The 19,789-nt window shown below is 38.6% G+C and overlaps 1 protein-coding gene across 2 annotated transcripts in view; it reads right to left on the bottom strand.

The window, feature by feature from the left end:
- Positions 1 to 201: 201 nt before the first annotated feature.
- Positions 202 to 19,789, bottom strand: part of ERP44 (endoplasmic reticulum protein 44) — a 47,920-nt gene continuing 28,332 nt past the window's right edge. For both annotated transcript variants that reach the window (XM_032120232.1, XM_032120241.1), the window contains exons 5-12: positions 16,303 to 16,487; positions 15,730 to 15,845; positions 11,717 to 11,774; positions 10,282 to 10,398; positions 6,568 to 6,679; positions 5,959 to 6,100; positions 2,878 to 2,980; positions 202 to 787 (exon numbers count right to left, since the gene is read on the bottom strand). In XM_032120232.1, coding sequence (XP_031976123.1) covers positions 686 to 787; positions 2,878 to 2,980; positions 5,959 to 6,100; positions 6,568 to 6,679; positions 10,282 to 10,398; positions 11,717 to 11,774; positions 15,730 to 15,845; positions 16,303 to 16,487 — 935 coding nt within the window. In that variant the 3' untranslated portion in view covers positions 202 to 685. The remainder of the gene's footprint in view (positions 788 to 2,877; positions 2,981 to 5,958; positions 6,101 to 6,567; positions 6,680 to 10,281; positions 10,399 to 11,716; positions 11,775 to 15,729; positions 15,846 to 16,302; positions 16,488 to 19,789) is intronic.

The following is a 19,789-nucleotide window of genomic DNA, read 5'->3' as shown; positions in this document are numbered from 1 at the left end:
TTTTAACATTCCTTTCTTTTACCACAACCACGTGGGCAGCATAACAATCTTAGTTCCGGGAAATCGGAGCAGGTCAGTACAGCCCCTTGATTCCAAATACAGCCATTATCATCAGAACTTTTCCTCTCCTTACTTGCTGTTTTAATATTCAGGATTGTTTAATTGCTTACACATTTACAGCCAGTAAAGCACCACACGAGATTCTGTAAAACTTTAATTTATTCCCCTCCCAAGTATCCAGAATAGAAGACCCTCTTAAGTTGGAGAAAAATGTGACAAAGAAATAGATTACCAGGAAAGCTGTTCACAGAAGAAGAAAAAGCACATACTACCAAGGTTACACAGAAACAACCCAAAAGTCCTATTTAATGGGATAGTGCAAGTTAACAGCATGTCTCTGGCAAGGATACCTTCATTTGGATTATAAAAGTTTTACAGAGTTAGATCAAGAGTCTGGATGGGTCTCTGATATTTTACTATAGCATTAAGAATGTACTGTTTGAAAGATGCTGTACAGAATGACCCACCAAACAAATGTATTTACAAGCCTGGGGAGAAAAAAATTATTTTTCAGTTTATTCAAAATAAAAATACACATAGAATTATGAAAATATAGGTTTACTATTTCCACCACACAGAAGTCAATGCTGCTGTCTGAAAGGCTTGCAAGATTATTTCAAGTTTTTTAAAGTTCATCTTTTTCCCTCAATAAGGTGTACCTATGTTCACTGGGTGCCAGTTTCTGGAATGAGCTCTCTGGTGGGCTGCTTGCTAAATCTTGAATTGGCTGAAAAACAGAACAAAGAGTAAAACTGTTAAACTAATAATCATTTATCTCCATGAAATGAATTTCTAGCATTATGGGAGTGCACAAATGTCCAGCATTCTCACAAATTGAGTTTGGGGTTTTTTTAGAAGGCGTGTTCTGAGTCCCAAGTAGGTGGAACACACACAACACACACACATTAATTAAGCCCCCAGTAAGGATATTCCTTTTGTTGTAACATCTCAAAGGTAACAGCCATCACATGAGTTTCCATCACGTGAGTTTCGGTGCAAGTCACACAGAAGTATTTCACATGTACCCCACTGTGTATTTGCTTGAATCTACCACTTGCTTTGGAGGTATTCTAGTTTTATGTGTACGTGTTTTATGAGATAGACCAGGGCAAAAGTGACATCACTGCAAAAGTATTTTAGAATTACTTTTCCACGGAAACTAAAAGAAAACACCCCATACAAAACCACATGCAGTTCAAGGGGCGTAGGTGACCCACGACAGCAGCCTCCAGTTCAGTTAAGGCCAGTATTTATTTCCATTGCATGCACATCTTCCACAAGATGGCAGGATGCCATAGAGAGATGGGAACATAAACATCCCAGGTTTTATGTGCATTTCTCAAGGCAGAAATGAGGCAAGAGCAAGCCTGCAGCTTTGGGTCCTGGGCCTGGGCCCAGATGGGCAGGCAGCAGGATCCAGGGACTCCACAGGCTTCCTCCTTCCCTGGCCAAGCCTCCTCCTCAGGGCAAGTGCCTGGCCTATGCCTCAGTCTCCGGCCCTTATTTCTGCCCCTCCTGATGACCTGAATTCTGGTTGCTCAATGAATTTCTGAGAAACACAGGGAACTCCTAGTCAAATGAATTACTGCTGAGACAATTCAGCCCACGTGTTTTCAGAGCCAGTCATGACAACATTGAAAAGCAGTCATTCTCCTGGCCAAGGCAAGCCCTCCAGAGCTTTCACACTTTTAAATCTTTTGAGCAGGGCAACAGGAGGCTGTACTCAATCGACTTAGAGCAGTGCCATCCTTACCACATCCCACAAATGAGCAGGAAAAGGAGCCTGTAGCTATAGTTTCTGTCCCTCAGACATGGAATGGCCCAAGGCTCCCCAACACAAGGGCACCAGGGCTCCTCTGGGACCAAAGTGGCCCTTTGAGCCGTAGACAACACAATGTATAACTTGAAAGAAGTGTTTAAAAACGGTTTTCTTTGGAGGGTGCCCAAAGGTAGTGAAAATGTTCCCTGACAGTTACATTTGCACTTTTCAGTGGACCCCAAGCATGTGAGCTGAGTGGTGTATCAAGAAGATACAAGGCTGATCAAGACACCATTGGGATGAGCAGAGGGAATTGTGCTGGCATATCCTTTCTTTTCTGACACTGAGGTGCTTCTGACTTTTGTCTGGAGAAGGATCTAGTAGTTGTGTTCCTGAAGAGATCCCAGAAGTTACTTCCAGGCATATAATTACACAACATGACAACCTTTGAGCAGAACCATGAGGAAATCAAACTGACAAGTGCAGCCTGTGAGCACTGCTAATGCTGTTTGCCAACCACATTAGCAAAAGCAATAAGGCCTATTACTGCTTACCCATCCTTTCTTGATGCTCTAATAATTTGCCTTCTGCTTGCATTGCTAAATATATAAAACATTCAATCGATTGTTCTTTCCCCTTAGAAGCACCCTCTAGTAGTGTGTTGTATGGGAAATAATGCAGCTATGATGGATTATCAGCTTTTGCACTGAAGTCACAGGAGAACCCAAGAGCAGCTCTATGAAGTCACAAGTCATCCAGCCCAAGATCTCCTGTTTCAGTGGAGAAAATAAATATTTTTATACTCTTCCCTTATTCAAGGCAAATAGGTACCATACTTCCCGTAATGCTCTCCCTGCCTTTATCCAAAGAAGGTTGAGGAGCCAAACTAAAGTGGCAATGTTATGCTTCTGTTAACAGATTTTCAAAAGACAGAAGTTAAAAGTACAAACATATTAGAAGGTACAGCTCTGACAAGGAGTAATAAAGAGGTAATAATAATAATAAAAATAATAAAAATAATAATAAACAGCCAAAAGAAATGTTTGTTGTAACCTTACCTGACCAGGTGCTACATCAGTTGGATCAGGGCCATGATGAAACTCTCTATGCAATTTTCCAGAATGCAAGTCTAGTACAAATTGCTTCAGTTTACCTGGAACTCTGGAACAAATTCAACAGAAACATCCACATGTTTATTACAAGTCCAGTCCAAACACAGGAGATTTAAAGTGCACTGCGTAGAGTAGCCAACTTCTGTTTATCTAGCACACTATGCCTACTTTTAGGTGATTAATAGAGGACAGGAAGCCACATGGTTTGCTAAGATACCCCACCAGGTTCTTTTTCTTTCCACTGTCTCTTGAGAACACAGCAAGTATTTCATCTTTTCAATAACTCCCACAGAGCTGTACCAGCCAATAACTTCATTGTGAACTCCCTTCAGCTCCCCACTAACTGTAATGTAAGAGGGAACAGCAGGTTCCAAATGCACAGTTTACAGATACAAATGACACTTGGGGAGCAGTATTGACAAAACATCTTTGAAAGGCTCTCTACTGCCTCAGCAACTGCACACACACCACAGATAAGCACTAAGAGGATATCAATGTAAATCTAATCTGAGATCATCTACTGTCACCCACAGCAAACGTGCTAAACAACAGCATCCAGTTTTATTTGTGAAATGTCAAATTGACTAAAAATCTCGAAGTGAAGAGTTAATCACTATAGTAAGTATTAAAGATGAGATAAAAAACTATAGTGTGAGCACTATGCATGAAATCTAAAGGTAATGTATTAATGGAGATAGGTTTCATCAAACTAATTATTACATTTAGGAAAGAGGAAGAAAGCATGGTCAAACAAACTATCAGCAATATTTCAGATCACCAGAAAACTGTATGGATAAAATGCAGCAAATATTGAGCGGGGTGTCATTACAGCAGTGTCTGTAACCGATCAGTATTACAGTGGTTAATATTTCAAGGGGCCTCTTCCCATCCCAGATGAGATCATGAATTAGTACCAATGGAGAAAAGGGGCTGCATTCCAGCCTGGTAATAGGGACAGCAGACTTACTGCTCCCTGCTTTTCCTGGCGCTCTTGCCCTGTTCTAGGTCAGACACATTGCTGGAGACATTCTCCTCTCCTAATGCAGCAAGGGCACCTGGTGCCTGCAGCCTCGTGTTGCTCAGCCTGTTCTCTCTGAGAAGCTACAACCCAGCAGTGGGACACTCCCTGCTATCATTTCCAGCCTGGAACAGCAGGATGAATAGGGCCAGGTAGCCAAAGGATGAGGATAAAAGAGTGAGTGATAGTCTCACTTGCCTGCCAAGTGCCTATTCTCCAAAAAAGACAACGAACTCCCTAAAGAGAGAGGAAATTTTCTGGTGGGCAAGCTCGGAAAGTGCCATATCCAAACCCTATTGGCTGGTGGCAGCACTGAGGTTACAAGAGACAGCCCCGGGGCCAGTTTGTAAAAGAGTCCAGAAGGTTACTAAAGTGGTAGATGAAAGTCTCAGAATTAAGAGTTTACCTATTATTACAAAATAAAACCACCACACAAAGTGACCCAAGAAACAACAAAAACAACCAAACCAAACATCCAAACCACATACACACACAAAAGAATATCACCCCAGGAGCTCCAAGCTCTTCTTGTTCCCAAACTGTGTTTTGCTATTTCTATATATCAGCTCAACCTCGTAGAGGAAGGTTGAGTAATTATTTATCATTAGGCAACTGTCTACAATCCTGACATCTCTCTTTCAGCTTCATTTGTAAGTGACAACTGGTACACATCAAGCAAGTAGCTCTCATTATTCTGACAGTGTTTCACAGAAACAGAACATGTAAGAAACCTAACATGCAAGTCTAAACTAAACATCTCTACTACCTCTATACGAGATGTTAATTTGTTTTAGGGCTGTTTAAAAAGTGACAATAAAAAGAGTGGTTTCAAAATGCAACTATCCTGCTATTTTTTTTGCTGGGGTGTGCAATGAATACAATATTCCAAAGAAACAGGAACCCAGGGAGAAAAATAGTCACTATCAAGAATTTCAACATACACAGCTTCAGATATTTGAAAAGCACTATTCAAGATGCATCAAACAGAGACAATATTTTATAAATAAGCCTGTGGAGAATTATAGAAAGAAGCTAAGTTTGAACTCTCCTCCCAAATGTCAACATCTCAGATAGAAAAATGTCTCCTGGCATAGCAAAATCAGACATGATATTACATTCACATTGCACGCTAAGTCCGAGCTTTGAATCCTTGGTTTTGACAAAAATGCCATACCCAGCCTAGACATCTAACCAGGAGTTAGCAGGTCATGTATGTGCAGCTGCTTCCTTTGAGACAGAAACTGGAGTTTACCACCCAGCCAGAAGACAGAGAGCTTGTCTCAGGCTGAAAGCCCCTGAAGAGAACATTTACGCATTCCTCGAGTGATCCATGGAAGACAGAACATCTGCTTCCTAGGCAGTGCGGCGTAAGGAGTCAGGCTGAGGTAACGAGGGTTACCACAGCAGTATTTCACCTAAGCACCCTGGTACTTTGCTGGCACGTATTTTATCCAGAAAAACATGCCTGTGATTAGCCATTTTCCAAGTTGCACGTGGAAAATTTCACAAATCCACACAACCATTTCTTTGCCAGCTTTCTAGGTGTAGACTAATGCAGGAAGGCTAGAATTGCACTGCAGGAAAAACCAAACCAGCGGGCTGGGCATTCTTACATGCTGCATTTTACAGTAATCCCTGAAAAACACAGTACTTCACATTCCATGTAGTATTTTTAATCTTTTAAAGTTGAGATATCTAGATCACTACTAAAAAACACCATGCCAGGCTCCAAATGCCTAACTATGATGGAAAATAGCAAAACTTTGAAAGAAAAGAAGAGCAGCATCTAAGAACTTCAAACAAGATTCTTTTCTTGCATAAAGTAATACAGCTCCATTTAAACAGTGAATTCACACCAGCTCATCCTGCTTTAAGGCTCTGACACTAAATCACACAGAGGCAGCCTTACCTATCCCAGATTTACTCATCTTCCTACCACAGTACTGATTCAAGTATGAGCATTTTCATTTGTCATTCTCAAATTAAAATGCACCAAGAAAAATACTTACGACAAGTCACTGAAGTCTGGAAAGACATACATGTGCCTGAAGCTATCAATGGCAATGACAGGGCAGTCTGCTGGAGTCTTCTGAATGTGGAGGAGTGGATGTCTGAATTTGTCACAGTCAGCGTGGAGGAAGTTTATTGTACCTTAACATTGTGAACAGACAAAAAACCATGTTAGGATTTTTTTATTAGTATCATCTTGAAACCCACTTGAAACCACTTTCGTAAGTATTACAAAGGTGAAGATATGAGATAGATACAATATACAAAACCTGAAAATAGGTCTAAATAAATACCACCACCAAAATAATAGATTTTCTTAAAGTGTTTTTTTTTTCCATATAACAAACTGAAGCTTTGTTCAATGCCCTCGCAAAACACATTAAATCATTTAGACAAGAAGGATTTCTGAAAGTTACTTACTAATAAATTGTGCATCTATTTTAATAATTTCCAGAGGAGTTGGTCCTCACTGTCAAAAATGCATAAAGCCCTTCAGTCTCAAAAGCTTTAAAGCTACAAATTCTGTTTGGCCTTTGCTTCCACTCCACTGAGTTGTCTGAAAAAAATTATACCAGTAAAACCAAGAAGTAGTGGGAAATATTACAAACCTTTTTCACCTATTAACTGCCGTGCAACCTCCTGTTGGAATTTCTCTAAACTCTCCAAATCATCTTTCATGTGGAAAAGTATGAGAAAAGGAAGGCCTTCTTCTGTCAGTTCCTGCACAGGAAACAAAGGACAAACTCATTTCTTCCATTTCTTAAGGGCACCAAAGTAAGCGATTCCAACAATTTTCAAATTTAGTGAGATCTCTACTTTAAAAACGGACAAAAGAACAAGACTAAAGATGTTAACTGCTGACCCTCTGAGATAGATGAGTGATACAGTTAACCATGTTTGCCCTTCCTCTTATCATATACAACAGATAAAGGATGAGAGCAGGGCATTATCAGCATTTTGGGAAGGGATACACTTGCACTGGAATACTTGGTCAAAAGAAATAACCTGATTCTGAGGAAACAGAGCAACCACAACAAGGCCTGAGCACCATGGTGTTAAATGCTATGAAAGGCTGAGGGTGTATTCTAGACCCAATTCTAGCTTATTCACATAGCAAATTGGTGTTTTCTTAGCATAACACAACAAGTATCTTTGAATAACTCTATCCCCCCCCCACCAAAAAAGAAAAAAGCAGAAGCTAATGACACAGCCAGAGCAGTTATGATCAAGTACTGCTCTTCTGCCAGTAACTGTGTCCTGATTGGTCATCCCTTGTTGGACAGGCAAACTTTAGTTCCTCATATGAATGCGTTCTTGCAACCCAATGCCTTTTAAAGATCTCTGCCCAGGGACAGATAAATACAGGATTGCCTTGAATAATTTATTCAGGATTTTTCTTTTACTCAATGTGCACTTGCTTGCTCCAGAAGTGATTTTTGTCAGCTCAACTCACTACAGCCTGATTGAAGAAGTAATAATTTATCATCTAAGAAATACCTACAGTTGTCTATCTTTCATTTGCACAACTGGTATAACAAGCAAATGCTGCTATTGCTTTGATTCTAGCCTACATCAGCATAAAAACTGTGCTTTTTGAGAAAGATAGCAGTAGCTTGTTCTGCTACCAAATAGAAGCATTTCTTCAGGTATCTTCAATTTGCAGTAAGTTGAAGGAAAGACTTTCCCTATCAGTAGGCAGCCAGTTACACAGGGCAGATGAAATGGCTCTTGTTCTCCCTTCAACCAAGTCCATCAGGTAAGTTGAAGCTTGGTCTTTTAAAGAGAAGATTGCAAAGATCCTCCTAACTTCAGTGCTTTTGAAATCCAAGCTTTCCAATCCATCCCTAAAACAACAACTAATCATATTTGCTCATTCTCATATTTACACACGCAAATTCAGCTGGGTCTCAGCCTCTTCTCCTACTACAGGATGGGAAAAAGTCTGTTTTGTACCACTACAGTTACGGTTCTGTTTCCCCACTCACTTCAGCAGGTACATTTCCAGAGGGAGAGCTCCTAAAGAGAGCTTGGTGTTCTGGCTCTAAGGCCTTGCTTGCAAGCAGCTAAAATGGCAACCTCAGCAAGTTACATCCATGAGATCAATTAACCTCCAAACAGGCTGTAAGCACAGCTGGTGTGAACCTTGCTGATTTTAGCCCTTCTATAAAGTACCTCCCTTTGCTTCCTTTGCTATTCCAGCTTTCATATCACGTCTCACTGACCTGGCAGGACAAGTGGAAGCTCCCTCAAAAGCTACTGAGTTGTTTGGCACTAAGAATATCAAAAGACTTTCCCTTAGATCTCAGCTCCCCACGTCACTTCTTTGTGCCTTTGAGAAACTTCTTACTGGTTGAAAACCTCACAGTTCAGCACCACCATTACACCACACAGGTTCATGGCATTCAATTAACAGAGAACTATACAGCCTGATTACAGGGTAAACAGGGATTTCTTCTGGATGGTATCCTGATCCCAACAGCCTTTGCCTGTCAAGCACAGGAACTGTCTCGAATGGGCAGTCTCCTGAAGCAGGGGACTTTGCTTCAGAGTTCAATTACTGTGTGTTTAAGGTGTATTCCAGTGCCATAAACACAGCTTAACAGTCACAGCACTTCATGTTTTTATCCTGTAATATTGTGCAGTATAAGAGCCCATTTAAATAACTACACAATCCCAGCATGCAGAAATATCTCAATTTTGGCATGTTTAAATTTGTTTGGGTACCAGCAACACTGAAATTTTTAAACAAACTTTGCCAAGCAAAAAGTCACATTGTGCAATTGTGACTATCTGCCTAAGCAAACAGGAATCAAGGGTTAAGGGAACAACCAGAGAAACCACAACAGAATGTGGTACAAGCTGACAGTGATGAAACTTGGCTTCTAAGGCTCAGAATCGAGTTTCACCACAAGAAAAGTACACTGAAAATCTACCACACGCTTCTGAAGATGTTAACATGTGGCATCTTTTACATATTGAGTTGCAAATGAAGAATTAAGATTTGTTAACTATCAGAACTTTCCAATAAAAGTTGGTGGGATTGAGAGAAAACAGCCAACAAAAATGGCTTAAGTAAAACCACCTTGTCTCTCCCTCTGCCACGAAACCTGAAGTGCTGCATGTGCCTAGAACAGCGGTGTTAGATGCACTGCAGATTCTGCATAAAAAGAATCAAGTGTGCAAACTGTGAATGGAGCACATGACTGATTCTCTGGTTTCTCATCCAGTACTGACAACGTACTGTAATTTGTGACAAACCTTGGCAGCTTTTCTAGCAGATTCTGTGCCTATGTACAAATACTCATTTTGACTTGATAATTTTCTAAGGACTTTTTTCAAAAAACAAAAGAAAATATGGAGTTGGAAATGGACAAAAGAAGACTAAGTTACAAAAAACCCCCAAAAATGCATTGAAAGAAATAATGATAATGAGAAGAAAGAGATGTTTAAAAGCAAACTCCCAAATTCCACCTGACAAATTACAGCCAAAGGAAGAAAAGCATGGGAAACAACACATGAAACTAAAAAGATTAAGGTACCAGTGCTTTAACACAGATTGAAAATAAAAACCCCACGTAGTTTTCATTACTATTCCCAGAAGACGGCCAGTTCCATGGTTGGCCACCATTTAATGTTCTTATTTATTAGGTAATGCTTTGGAAGTGGTTAATACAGTAATACTTTTCTACCAGTAACATTAACATCAATGGAAGGGAGCTGGGGATGTTTAGCCTGTGGAAAAGGAGGCTCGGGGGAGACCTTATCACTCTCTACAACTGCCTGAAAGGAGGCGGTAGCCAGGTGGGGGTCGGCCTCTTCTCCCAGGTAATAAGTGACAGGAGAAGAGGAAATGGCCTCAAGTTGCAGAAGGGGAAGTTTAGACTGGATATTGGGAAAAATTTCTTCACTGAAAGGGTTGTGAAGCACTGGAACAGGCTGCTCAGGGAAGTGGTAGAATCACCATCCCTGGAAGAGCTCAAAAAACCACGTGGATGTGGCACCTGGAGCCATGGTTTAGTGCTGAGCACAGTGGTGCTGGGTTAGCTGCTGGACTCGATGATCTTAGAGGTCTTTTCCAACCTTAACAGTTCTGTAATTATAACTTCTTACTTTGGTAGCATATGAAACTACTACACATCTGCCTCCTGTGAATTTCAAGAGCAACCAAAAAGCTCCTAAAGAACGAAAAGACATTATCTGACAGCCATTTTCTGCCTAAAACAAAACACACAAAGTGCTTTGATGTGGATTAGGAACCTTGAAAGAGACATTTTGGTTTTGAGAAAGAAACCCAAATGTAGAATAGTAGAAAAAATTCTTACCTCCCCATTTTCAAATGTGATTTCTCTAACTAGTGGTACACATTTATCTTGTGTCCATGCATAAATCAAATCAAAATTGGTTAGTGAGCCTAAATACACCATATCTGGAGCATTTTCCTGTTGAAAAGAAAAATACAGTAGGATGAGAAACAGTAAAAATAATATTGCTACCTACAAAGATTACCTACTCAACATAAAATAACAATATTCATATAAATATTTAAAACAAATCTTATACCAATATTCAACCTTGTGCATGCAAGATTTCTATTAACTATGTGATAAAAGTACAAATGGAAAATAAATATTACATATGATAATTTATGCAGTCAACTCCATTTTTTAAGACAACTTACAAAGAATGGGAGATACTTTGTTTCTAAATTAAGGATGCTTCAAGTAAAGGCTATTTAGATTTCTGCTAGGCTGCGAAATAATATCTCCAGACCTAAACTAAATGCAGATAGTGAGCTGCTTCATGCTGATAGTTACAAAGACTCATCAAAACCTCTCCTGATGTCCTACAGGACTTGAAACTGGTATTTTACATTTGGTTTGCCAAAGAGATATGAATAAATAATAATTTTCCTTTATTTGCTAGTAGTTTTAACTTGTAATTCAGTGCTAGCATCCTTTAATTTAATTACAATTTTGGTTAACATGAAGTGAAGCATGACTTCGCAAGCTGTGGCCATGATTAAGCACACCTTAATTCAGAAATGCCATATAAATTAGGTAACCTAATAAATTCTGTTGCTGGAAAAAAATAAAAATGCTTTGAAACTCCCTTCCTCCTCAGGTCTATTTGCATCTATTTCCTCTTTTGTAAGCAGCTCTTTCATACAGTAAATTTGAGAAAGGAAATGATTTTTAGATAGTATGTCTCTATAGTGCAATTCTTGCAGATTTTCTTCTGTACTGAATTTTTCCTCCAGTAAAACTATGTTTATGAGAGTTTGTTAACCCAGTTAATTAAAAAAAAAAGTAAGAGAAGAGCTCTTAACCCTTGTGGACTAAGGCACACAAGACAGTCAAGTAATAGTCAGAAAAATACACAGTAATTGTCACTCATTTTGAAAAACATGAAGTGTACCAGCTTCACAGATTTTTAAGAGTTCTGTAGAACACACAGTATCTACCCACATAATGTGTTGACTGTGTTTCTCAGAAAAAAAAAAAGATTAATTTTTTTGGACATGGACATTTCAAATGATAGGTTTAGGTTATGTGCATTAACTGGTAACATGTGAGACTCATCTTTTTTAATGACTCAGAAACACTAATTTCTGTGATCCTATTTCTCACACTATGTAATGATGCAATAAAATTAAGTTTTGAGATGCAGTAACATACTGAATGATCTAAATACAGTCTCCATTTGTTTGTATTCACATGTAATCACAAAAATCAAAATAAAATACATAGTTACACTTACCCCTGGTGGCTTGTAGATTACATTGTCTCCGCTAAATCTCTCTGCTTTTGAAATAGCCCTACAACAAACCAACGAGTAAGCACGTCTTGGTACAGACAAATAAAATAACTGAGATACCAAAATTCATATTTTAATTTGCTATCCTTTCTTTACTTCTTTTTCTTTTTTTCCCTTCACAATTCGAGAATTAAAATCCTTAATTTTTAAAGTAAACTGTGAAGTGACTCCATAGAAACTTGGCCTGCCTGGATAACAGGGCATTAAGGGAGTCAGGAAGATGCATCTCTTAGATCAGAAGTCTGGACTAAAGGCATCAAAGTGCCAAGTGATAAATGCCAGGACAATTTTGGGTAAGAGACCATCACAGAACTAAAAAAAAATATCTTAAGGAAGCAAAAGAGAAATGTGGATTCTTGTTTGCATTTACTCTTCCTGTTCCACTGCTTACACTAAGAATTTACATCTTATCTACCCTGATAAAGAAGGCCTTTGAGGTGTTCTATCGGCACAAGCAATGAGAAAATGGATGGCAAGTGAGCCCCCGCTGTCCATTTTACCCTCAGGTCTAGAGAGACGACACAGCACGCAGTTTCTGGCCACTGATGATACAGCAGGCGTGTACCTCTAAGACATACAGTTCCTCCTTGCTATTCAGCTTGCTACCTCACCTTAGTAAGTTCCCTTGCCTTTAGAATATTTTACCCCAAATCACAGCAAAGTGCCCTGAAAGCTGCTAGTTTGTACCCCAAAATTATCATCTCTTATTCAAGCAAGTTGGAACCGTTGTGCATCCAATGGAGGAGACAGAAAAAAAAGAGAAGTCAAATTATCTAAATTTACCTCACTGCAAGATGAACTACATCTTCCAGGGGTCTGAACAATTTAGAGTGCCAAGAAAAATACAGACATCATAAGGCTTAACTCAAAGTACCTATGTTTTATTGATTTCTTTTGATCCAATTATCATTTTATCACATATAAAAGGTGCCTTGCAGAGCATGTTACACCACCAGCATTTGTATCAGTTTAGAGATGTGTATTTTAAAATGCATTTTTGTGTTCCCAACATGACTCTCCCCATAACGTGAAATGAGGCTTCCTAGTGACAATATCACTGAGGTAAACCACCTGCATCCCAAATAAGCCTTCATGGAATAAGAAAGTGAAGCCATAGAAGCCACCTGCCCAATCACTGCTTGCTAAGATGATGATAATCTATAATGAAATATATGCTCTAGGGTAACCCTGTGGTAGAACCCAAAATGTCCTTTTCTGTGTTCTTCCACTCCAGTAGCTGCAGCTATGACTGACTTTTTTTCAGATAACGCAAATAAAGTGGGGACATGATGTGAAAATCCTAAATGCCTGAAGATACACCTTTTTAAAACTACTAAAATGGAAACACGTCAGTTTGCAATTTGTCTTTTTTTGAAGCAGCAATGTACAAGGTGATTCTCTGGAAAGCACACAACCCCCCCCACCCTCCCCTGCCATATTTATTTGCTAATGTAAAATAAAAACAGTTCCTAGACTTATCACTTTCTTCCATTAATTACTTACAGTTCATCATAGCCTTTTAAGATAAAAGTATTTTTGGCTTTTTTTTCCCTGTTGAACATTCTCTTCCATGTTCACAAACATTTCAGATTCATTCCTCTCTACTTCTAAAATCTACCTCTAACAATGTTTTCATCATATTCTTCATCTATCTCCTCCTGCTTACAAGTCTTCTTTCATTAATCCTGTTCTGCGGCCACTTCAGATCTTCACAGAACTGTAAGGACTAGTTGATTTAAGAACATTTTTAAGCATCAAGATCATCTGCAACTAAGTACTATTAACAGAGTTTTAAAATAAGCTCTTACAACTACCTAGAGCCAGAGTAATTTTGGCATAACAGGACAGTTCTGCCTTGACAGAAGTTAGTCAAGCAACTATTTTTCTCCTGTCAAATTGATTGTTTTATTTTAGCTTAAGAGGAATTTGAACATGACCACTCATGTAACCTCCCCAAACCATGCAGCTGTTGAACTCTGTGCATAGCAAAACCAAAAGTCCTTTCCAGGGGCTGTTAGGATGCTCAGTCAGAAGAGTTCAACTGATCAATGCCAGCTCCCCATGAAGAATTTTGCTATATATAATCTGAATAAAAAGCACTGATCTGTAGCCAGCATCTCCCTTGGAAGTCTTTCCACATATGATGCTTTAGGAAGCTGAAGAGCCTCAGCTACTGAGAGATGAAAACATTTTGCTCCCAAGGTTGCTGTTGGGAAGGCTGCACTTCAAAACACTAACAGCTCCAGGCTAGAAAGGGAATGGGTATCTGGAGATAAGAATAATGATAAACCTGCTGGGCAATCTGTATTTACACGGGCAGGTTACGAATAATCAAACTCTGATCCATTCCACTGTGTCTGCTTATTGCTTATATCTGAACAAAAAATAAACATAAACCTCCCACAGTAACGACTTCAAGAACAGTGCCCAACAACCAAGTGCTAACACTGAGTGGTGGAAAACTACTTTTCATTATATGCAATTGACAAACAGAAAACCAAAGCTGAACAGACTCAAAAAACAGGAGAGTGAATGTTGAAAGTAGTTCTCTCCCACTAATAATTTTTTAAAGTTATTTCTGAAAAGACTGAGAAGTTGAATGACAGGCAAAAAATAACCTAAAATTCTAACAGCAACTCAGACTGGCTGTCCTGAGAATAAGCATGGAGGTACCCATCACAAAACACCTGAGATAATTGCACTCACTGGGATAAGACTGACAGACCTACACACCACAGATTTACAAGTCATGGCCAGGGCTGCACACAGCCATTGCATTACCTAAGTGGGAACCGAAGGAAATGAAAGCCATGTGCACTCCTGCACTTTGCAAATACTCTCCCTCAGCCCCAAACTATTTTTAGAGACATATTGGAAGAGGCATCAGTGACTGACAACAGGCTTTGTTCAAACAGATGAAACATTTTCTACCTTGATACATCCTCTCAGTTTCTCTGCTTTCTCCACTACATCCAGTTAAAAAAACTCTTGAGGCAACTCTGTGCAGTATAAAATCTAGCATAACCCGTGCAAACTCCTGATCTTGCAACTGTGGGTAGACTGGAAACCACTACAATCACATTAATGCCCAATCACTTCAAAATGGGCAGTGCTGGAACATCAAACACTGTAGAAAGAATCTAGATTTTAGTTTTATTATGCTACTTAAAAAGTGAATCTCTCCCAGTCTATTCTTCCACTGAATATTTTAAAATATCACTGTAAATCTGTACAAGGAGAAATTTAAATTCCTGTAGGTTTTTCTTCTAGACTTACACCCTGTAGCTCACCAATGCAATTTTCTTTCTAAGCTATTACACTGTGCAGTGACATAGAAAAAGGCCCGGGAACAGAAATTAGGTATTTTGGAACAAGGCCTGCTCCCCTAACACCAAGAGGAAATGAGTAAGCAGCTACATTCCTTACAGAGAGAGAAAAATGAGTGGGGAAAAAAAGGAAAGAATGGAAAAAACCCATCCTACAAAAATGAAGGAAACCTTCACAAATGGTCCTATTTTAAAGAAAAAAAAATCTAAGAGATTGCAAAAAAAGAGTTACTCAGTCTGCAAAGCTAATGAATTTTTTTTTTTTTTTTCAAAACATTTTCAAACTCTTCCCTACTTGTTCTCCTCTCCCTCTAATAAGACAAGTTTTTGGGACACAGCTGTCTACCAATCCCTCACCCACACCTCCTCAGGTACATTTAAACTATACTGACAAAGAATGGTGAAAAAAGAAAAAGGAAGCAAAAAATAGAAGTTGAATTTCACAGCAAACATTAAGGCTAGAAAGAGTTTTATCCTTCTATCCCCTCAGTGTATTTATCTATTAAGGTTTAGTCTCTTCAGTTATGCCACATTGAAAATATTAAAGAAGTCCATTCAATTAAATTATGTAGACTTCATTAACAGAATTTCAATAATGAAGTCATGAAAACAACAAATTTCAAAACTTACCCAAAGGCCGAGAGGAACACACAATCATCATGCAAAATATTCGCTACTCTTTCAAAGGTTCTGTAATTATCAGAGTCCTTTTGCTCAAAGTACCCAATAATATTTCTTCTGCTGCGCTGTAAAAACAAAAGTTTAATTATAACTTGCATCAAATTATCAAAAACTGTCATTACTCCCTACAGATATTAAATACAGAGATGCTATTCATTTAACAATCAATAAATGCAGGAATTATTTCTTTTTTGCCTTTTCAATATTCAGAAGAATCCTTGTGAGTATTTTTTCAGTGAGAAATATTAGAAGTATCTTTTCAAATACAGCATACGATTCTTTTCCAATTTTAAAAGCAAGATAAATAACTTAGTAGTGAAGTGAATGCAGCTCAAAGTGACCATATTGGACTGATTTTTAATACTGCAAATGATCCAGTTTTCCACTCAGTTTTAAAAAAACCAAAGTACTGAACATTTCTGAATGGAAAAAAAAAAAAGTAAATATGTACTTCAAATACATGGTGTTCCACAGATCAACATTGAAAAATAGACAGAGAAGGAATAAAACTGAAATACTTACATCAAGAGAACTAATTTCTTCCAAATCCTGGACCTCCCGAATAGGGTTACTTTTTTGCTGCCTGATGTAATCTGCTATTGCTGTCACAGATCTCTGGCCCCTGTATTCCCTCTTCATCATCATGCCATTCCGGAAGAGTTTCAGAGTTGGGTATTTGCTTATCCTGTACCTCTGAGCTATATCAGCTAAAAAGAAATTAAGAAAATGAAACCAAAGCCCTACAAATACAGAAATACACTGAACACAGTGTCATACACATGCAGATGTATGCTTGTATGTGGAATCTCTGAACCAGTAGTTCTACATCTTTAAGCAATAAGAAGACAAAACTAAAAAACAAAAAATAAACAAAAAAAGCCCGACCAAAAAAACCCCAAAACAAAACCAAACAAAAAAAAAAAAAAAAAAAAAAAAAAACAACCAAACAAAAAACAAAACCACCAAAACCCTTCACACCTGTATTTCTCACATGTACTGATCTTCATAAAGAAAAAAAAGTACCAAAATCTGTGATAAGTAAAGACTCAATTTTCTCATGTATACTCATTTAGTACACTTCCTACAAACATATAGGAAGGGAAATTTAAGAGCATAGCAAGAACATGAGAATCTTCAAAGCTTGCCAATCTCAGTTAATTAACCCACTTGAGAAAATTTTAATAAAATAAATCATGTCTTATTTTCCTTTAAACTTGCTATGATTTTCATCTCAATTGCAATGCTGGAAATATAACTGTCATGTCTAAAATTTTAGAGAATGTGAACCCTGTGCTAAGTATTTTCTGCAGCCTATGAAGACCAGAAGACTGCTGTTACAGTTCTGAGATGTTCAGGTTTTGAATAAACACAAAATTCCAGGTTTCTAAATTAAGGCAAACACCTCTCTGGTCAACCAGTATCATCATTCCCTTCAAGACAGGTCTTCATTCACATCTATACATACAGTCCCGTCTTCTTCTACGCTTGGACCACACAGAGCTTCACACAACAAAGTAACATGTATTTGCACTCATCTAGCACAAGAGCACTAGCTATTTTCACCTTTATGTAACAGGTGAGTTATTTATTTATTCACAAGACTTACAAATGTAAAAGTACAAAAACAGCAAACGGCTTTACATGAAAATTAGAGGAGCAGCAAAGAAAGCGAAGCAGAAGCTATAAAGTCCAGTTTCCCACACATGTGCACCCTGCCCCCCTTAACTTCAACCAGTACTAAGGCACTAATGTGGTTCTTCACCACAACCCACCACAGCTCTTTACAGGCCCCTTTGTCCCTCTTCCACTTTGCTAAATCACTGGGACATAGCAAATTGCAATAGGAACTGCAGCTAGTTCCCAGCTACACATTGATGGGGAAGCTTACTCATAACCAGCAAGTGGTTCATGGCACACTGAGCAGGATCCAGCTGCCTTGAGTTTTTACAGCAACCTTTCCTATGGTGTAGGAATTGGGTTTGTGCATTTTCAATATTCAGCAACTGCTTTAATCAAAGTTTTTAAGTATTTAATAGCTTTGAATGCTCTTCTCCCTTTCAGATGTGGCTGAAGTTCAGCAAAGAACTTCAAGATTTTATGAGGAGGAACTGAAGAAACAAGGTAACCCAATATACTTTGGGTTCTTAGGAAAGCAAGAATAAAAACAAACAACAGGAACAAAGTATGTAAGGCCAGGTAGATTTCCACAAGCACTTTCCTTTGGCTTTCACTTTGTTTAATTATTTCTCCTTGTTCACTCCTCCTCTGAAAATAAATCTAGAAACAAATAAAATCTTACAGACCCTGTGAAAACTGTGTATCTTCTCTTAGAGTGAGATGCAGTTTACCTAAACCTCTGTACCTAAACTCAATTAAATCCCGCCCAAATATGCCCACCTTCCCTGAGCTACTTAACCATCTGAAGAGACTCATTCAGGTCAACCACACCCACCACACTTCCCCTTCTTTTCTCTCTCAAGGAAAGACAGAGGTGGTGAATTCAGCAGACTGATTTATCCTTTGGAGACAGAGAAGTTTCATTTAGCCAACAGAGAGAGGAAGGCATTGGAAGTGTGGGCTGTACACATGTCCTTACTTATCAACGACCCCTTACAAGTCAGAGGGTACCCTTCAGGTGACCTGGATTAGCCCATAGCAGGAAGGCAACCAAATAGGGTCCATCAGCACATGTGGCACAGCACTGAACGATGTGAGAACAAACCCATTCTGACAAAAACATCCCCTCTCAGTTACATATTTATCACAAAGCACATTTGCTTTCTATCTTACACTTACTCTTTTTTAAAGAGAATGGAGAAGTCTGAATTCCATGCTGCCTGGAGAACTCTCAGTGAAACCATCAGTAATTTCCACTGCTGCTAGAACAATACTAATCCTACTTGCAGCTTTAGTTACTGAAAACAGTCTCTGAAGTAGTTGCACAGCTTAGATGAGTCTGAGAACTGAAAACAAAATGTGCATAGCATAGGAATAAAAACCAGGTCTACTCCACAAAAATGTTCTCTAACATCTCCCAAGTAAACTTCAAAGTTCCACCAGCTTAGCCCAGTTGCTAAAAAGCTTAGCATCACTATAAAATAACACAGAATTCAACCTATCAGTTTTGACTAAGAGGAAGGCCTTGACTTGTTTCCTAAATATCCCAGAAGTGCATTTCTTAATGCACTAATTACAGTTAAAATTAAGGTAAAACTTTTTATGTCCTCAGTGAAGAGTACTTTTATTTCAAATTAATACAAATTTCTCAAGGAAGGATGCCAATATATTCAACATTAATGAGCATTAGATTAATAATGTTTTCTTCCCTTAAACTCCACCACTTTTTAGTTAAAGTACCTAAGAGCTGCCTGCAAGAAGGTAGCAAGTATAGCACGAGAGGAATCACTTTATATTTGCTTGGTAGAAGACAAACAACATCTGCAATCCAGGCATTTGCTGCCCTTCTCCCCTGCTGATAGGAGGACTTTGGTCTGACAGTACATGAGCTGATCCAAACTTGACCAGGGTCTGATAAGGGACAAGGAGCACAACATGTCAAGGTTTCACAGAAACCCATTGAGATTGAAGACTCTTCCTGTTACAGAACTGCACAGCAAGAGAACACCAAAACCCACATTTTTTTGTTTCACAACATGGACTTTTCCTTCAGGTTATTTCCACAGCTATAAGAGGATGCAAGGGTTGAAGAACAGACATTCAGGGGGATTATGAAGATTCTCCAAGATGGAGATTGCAGTCCCTAGGGATGTGGATCTTCATCAAGGGCTGAAGTTGTGTAAAAAAATTAATGGTAATAAATGCCCACTGTCAAAGCTGAATTCAAACATTATTTCATAAGTCAGTACTTGCATGATCTTTACAAATTACATTGAGATTCCACGAATGCTGGTATTTGAACTAACACAGAGAAGTGACACTCCTACACAAGTAAGTATTTGAAAACCATCTTTTTACAAAAAATAAAATGCAAGTACATGGAAAATTGTTT

Source organism: Corvus moneduloides, chromosome 1 (assembly GCF_009650955.1).
Source record: "Corvus moneduloides isolate bCorMon1 chromosome 1, bCorMon1.pri, whole genome shotgun sequence".
NCBI classification, from domain to species: domain Eukaryota; kingdom Metazoa; phylum Chordata; class Aves; order Passeriformes; family Corvidae; genus Corvus; species Corvus moneduloides.
This window is presented reverse-complemented; position numbering and strand designations above follow the sequence as displayed.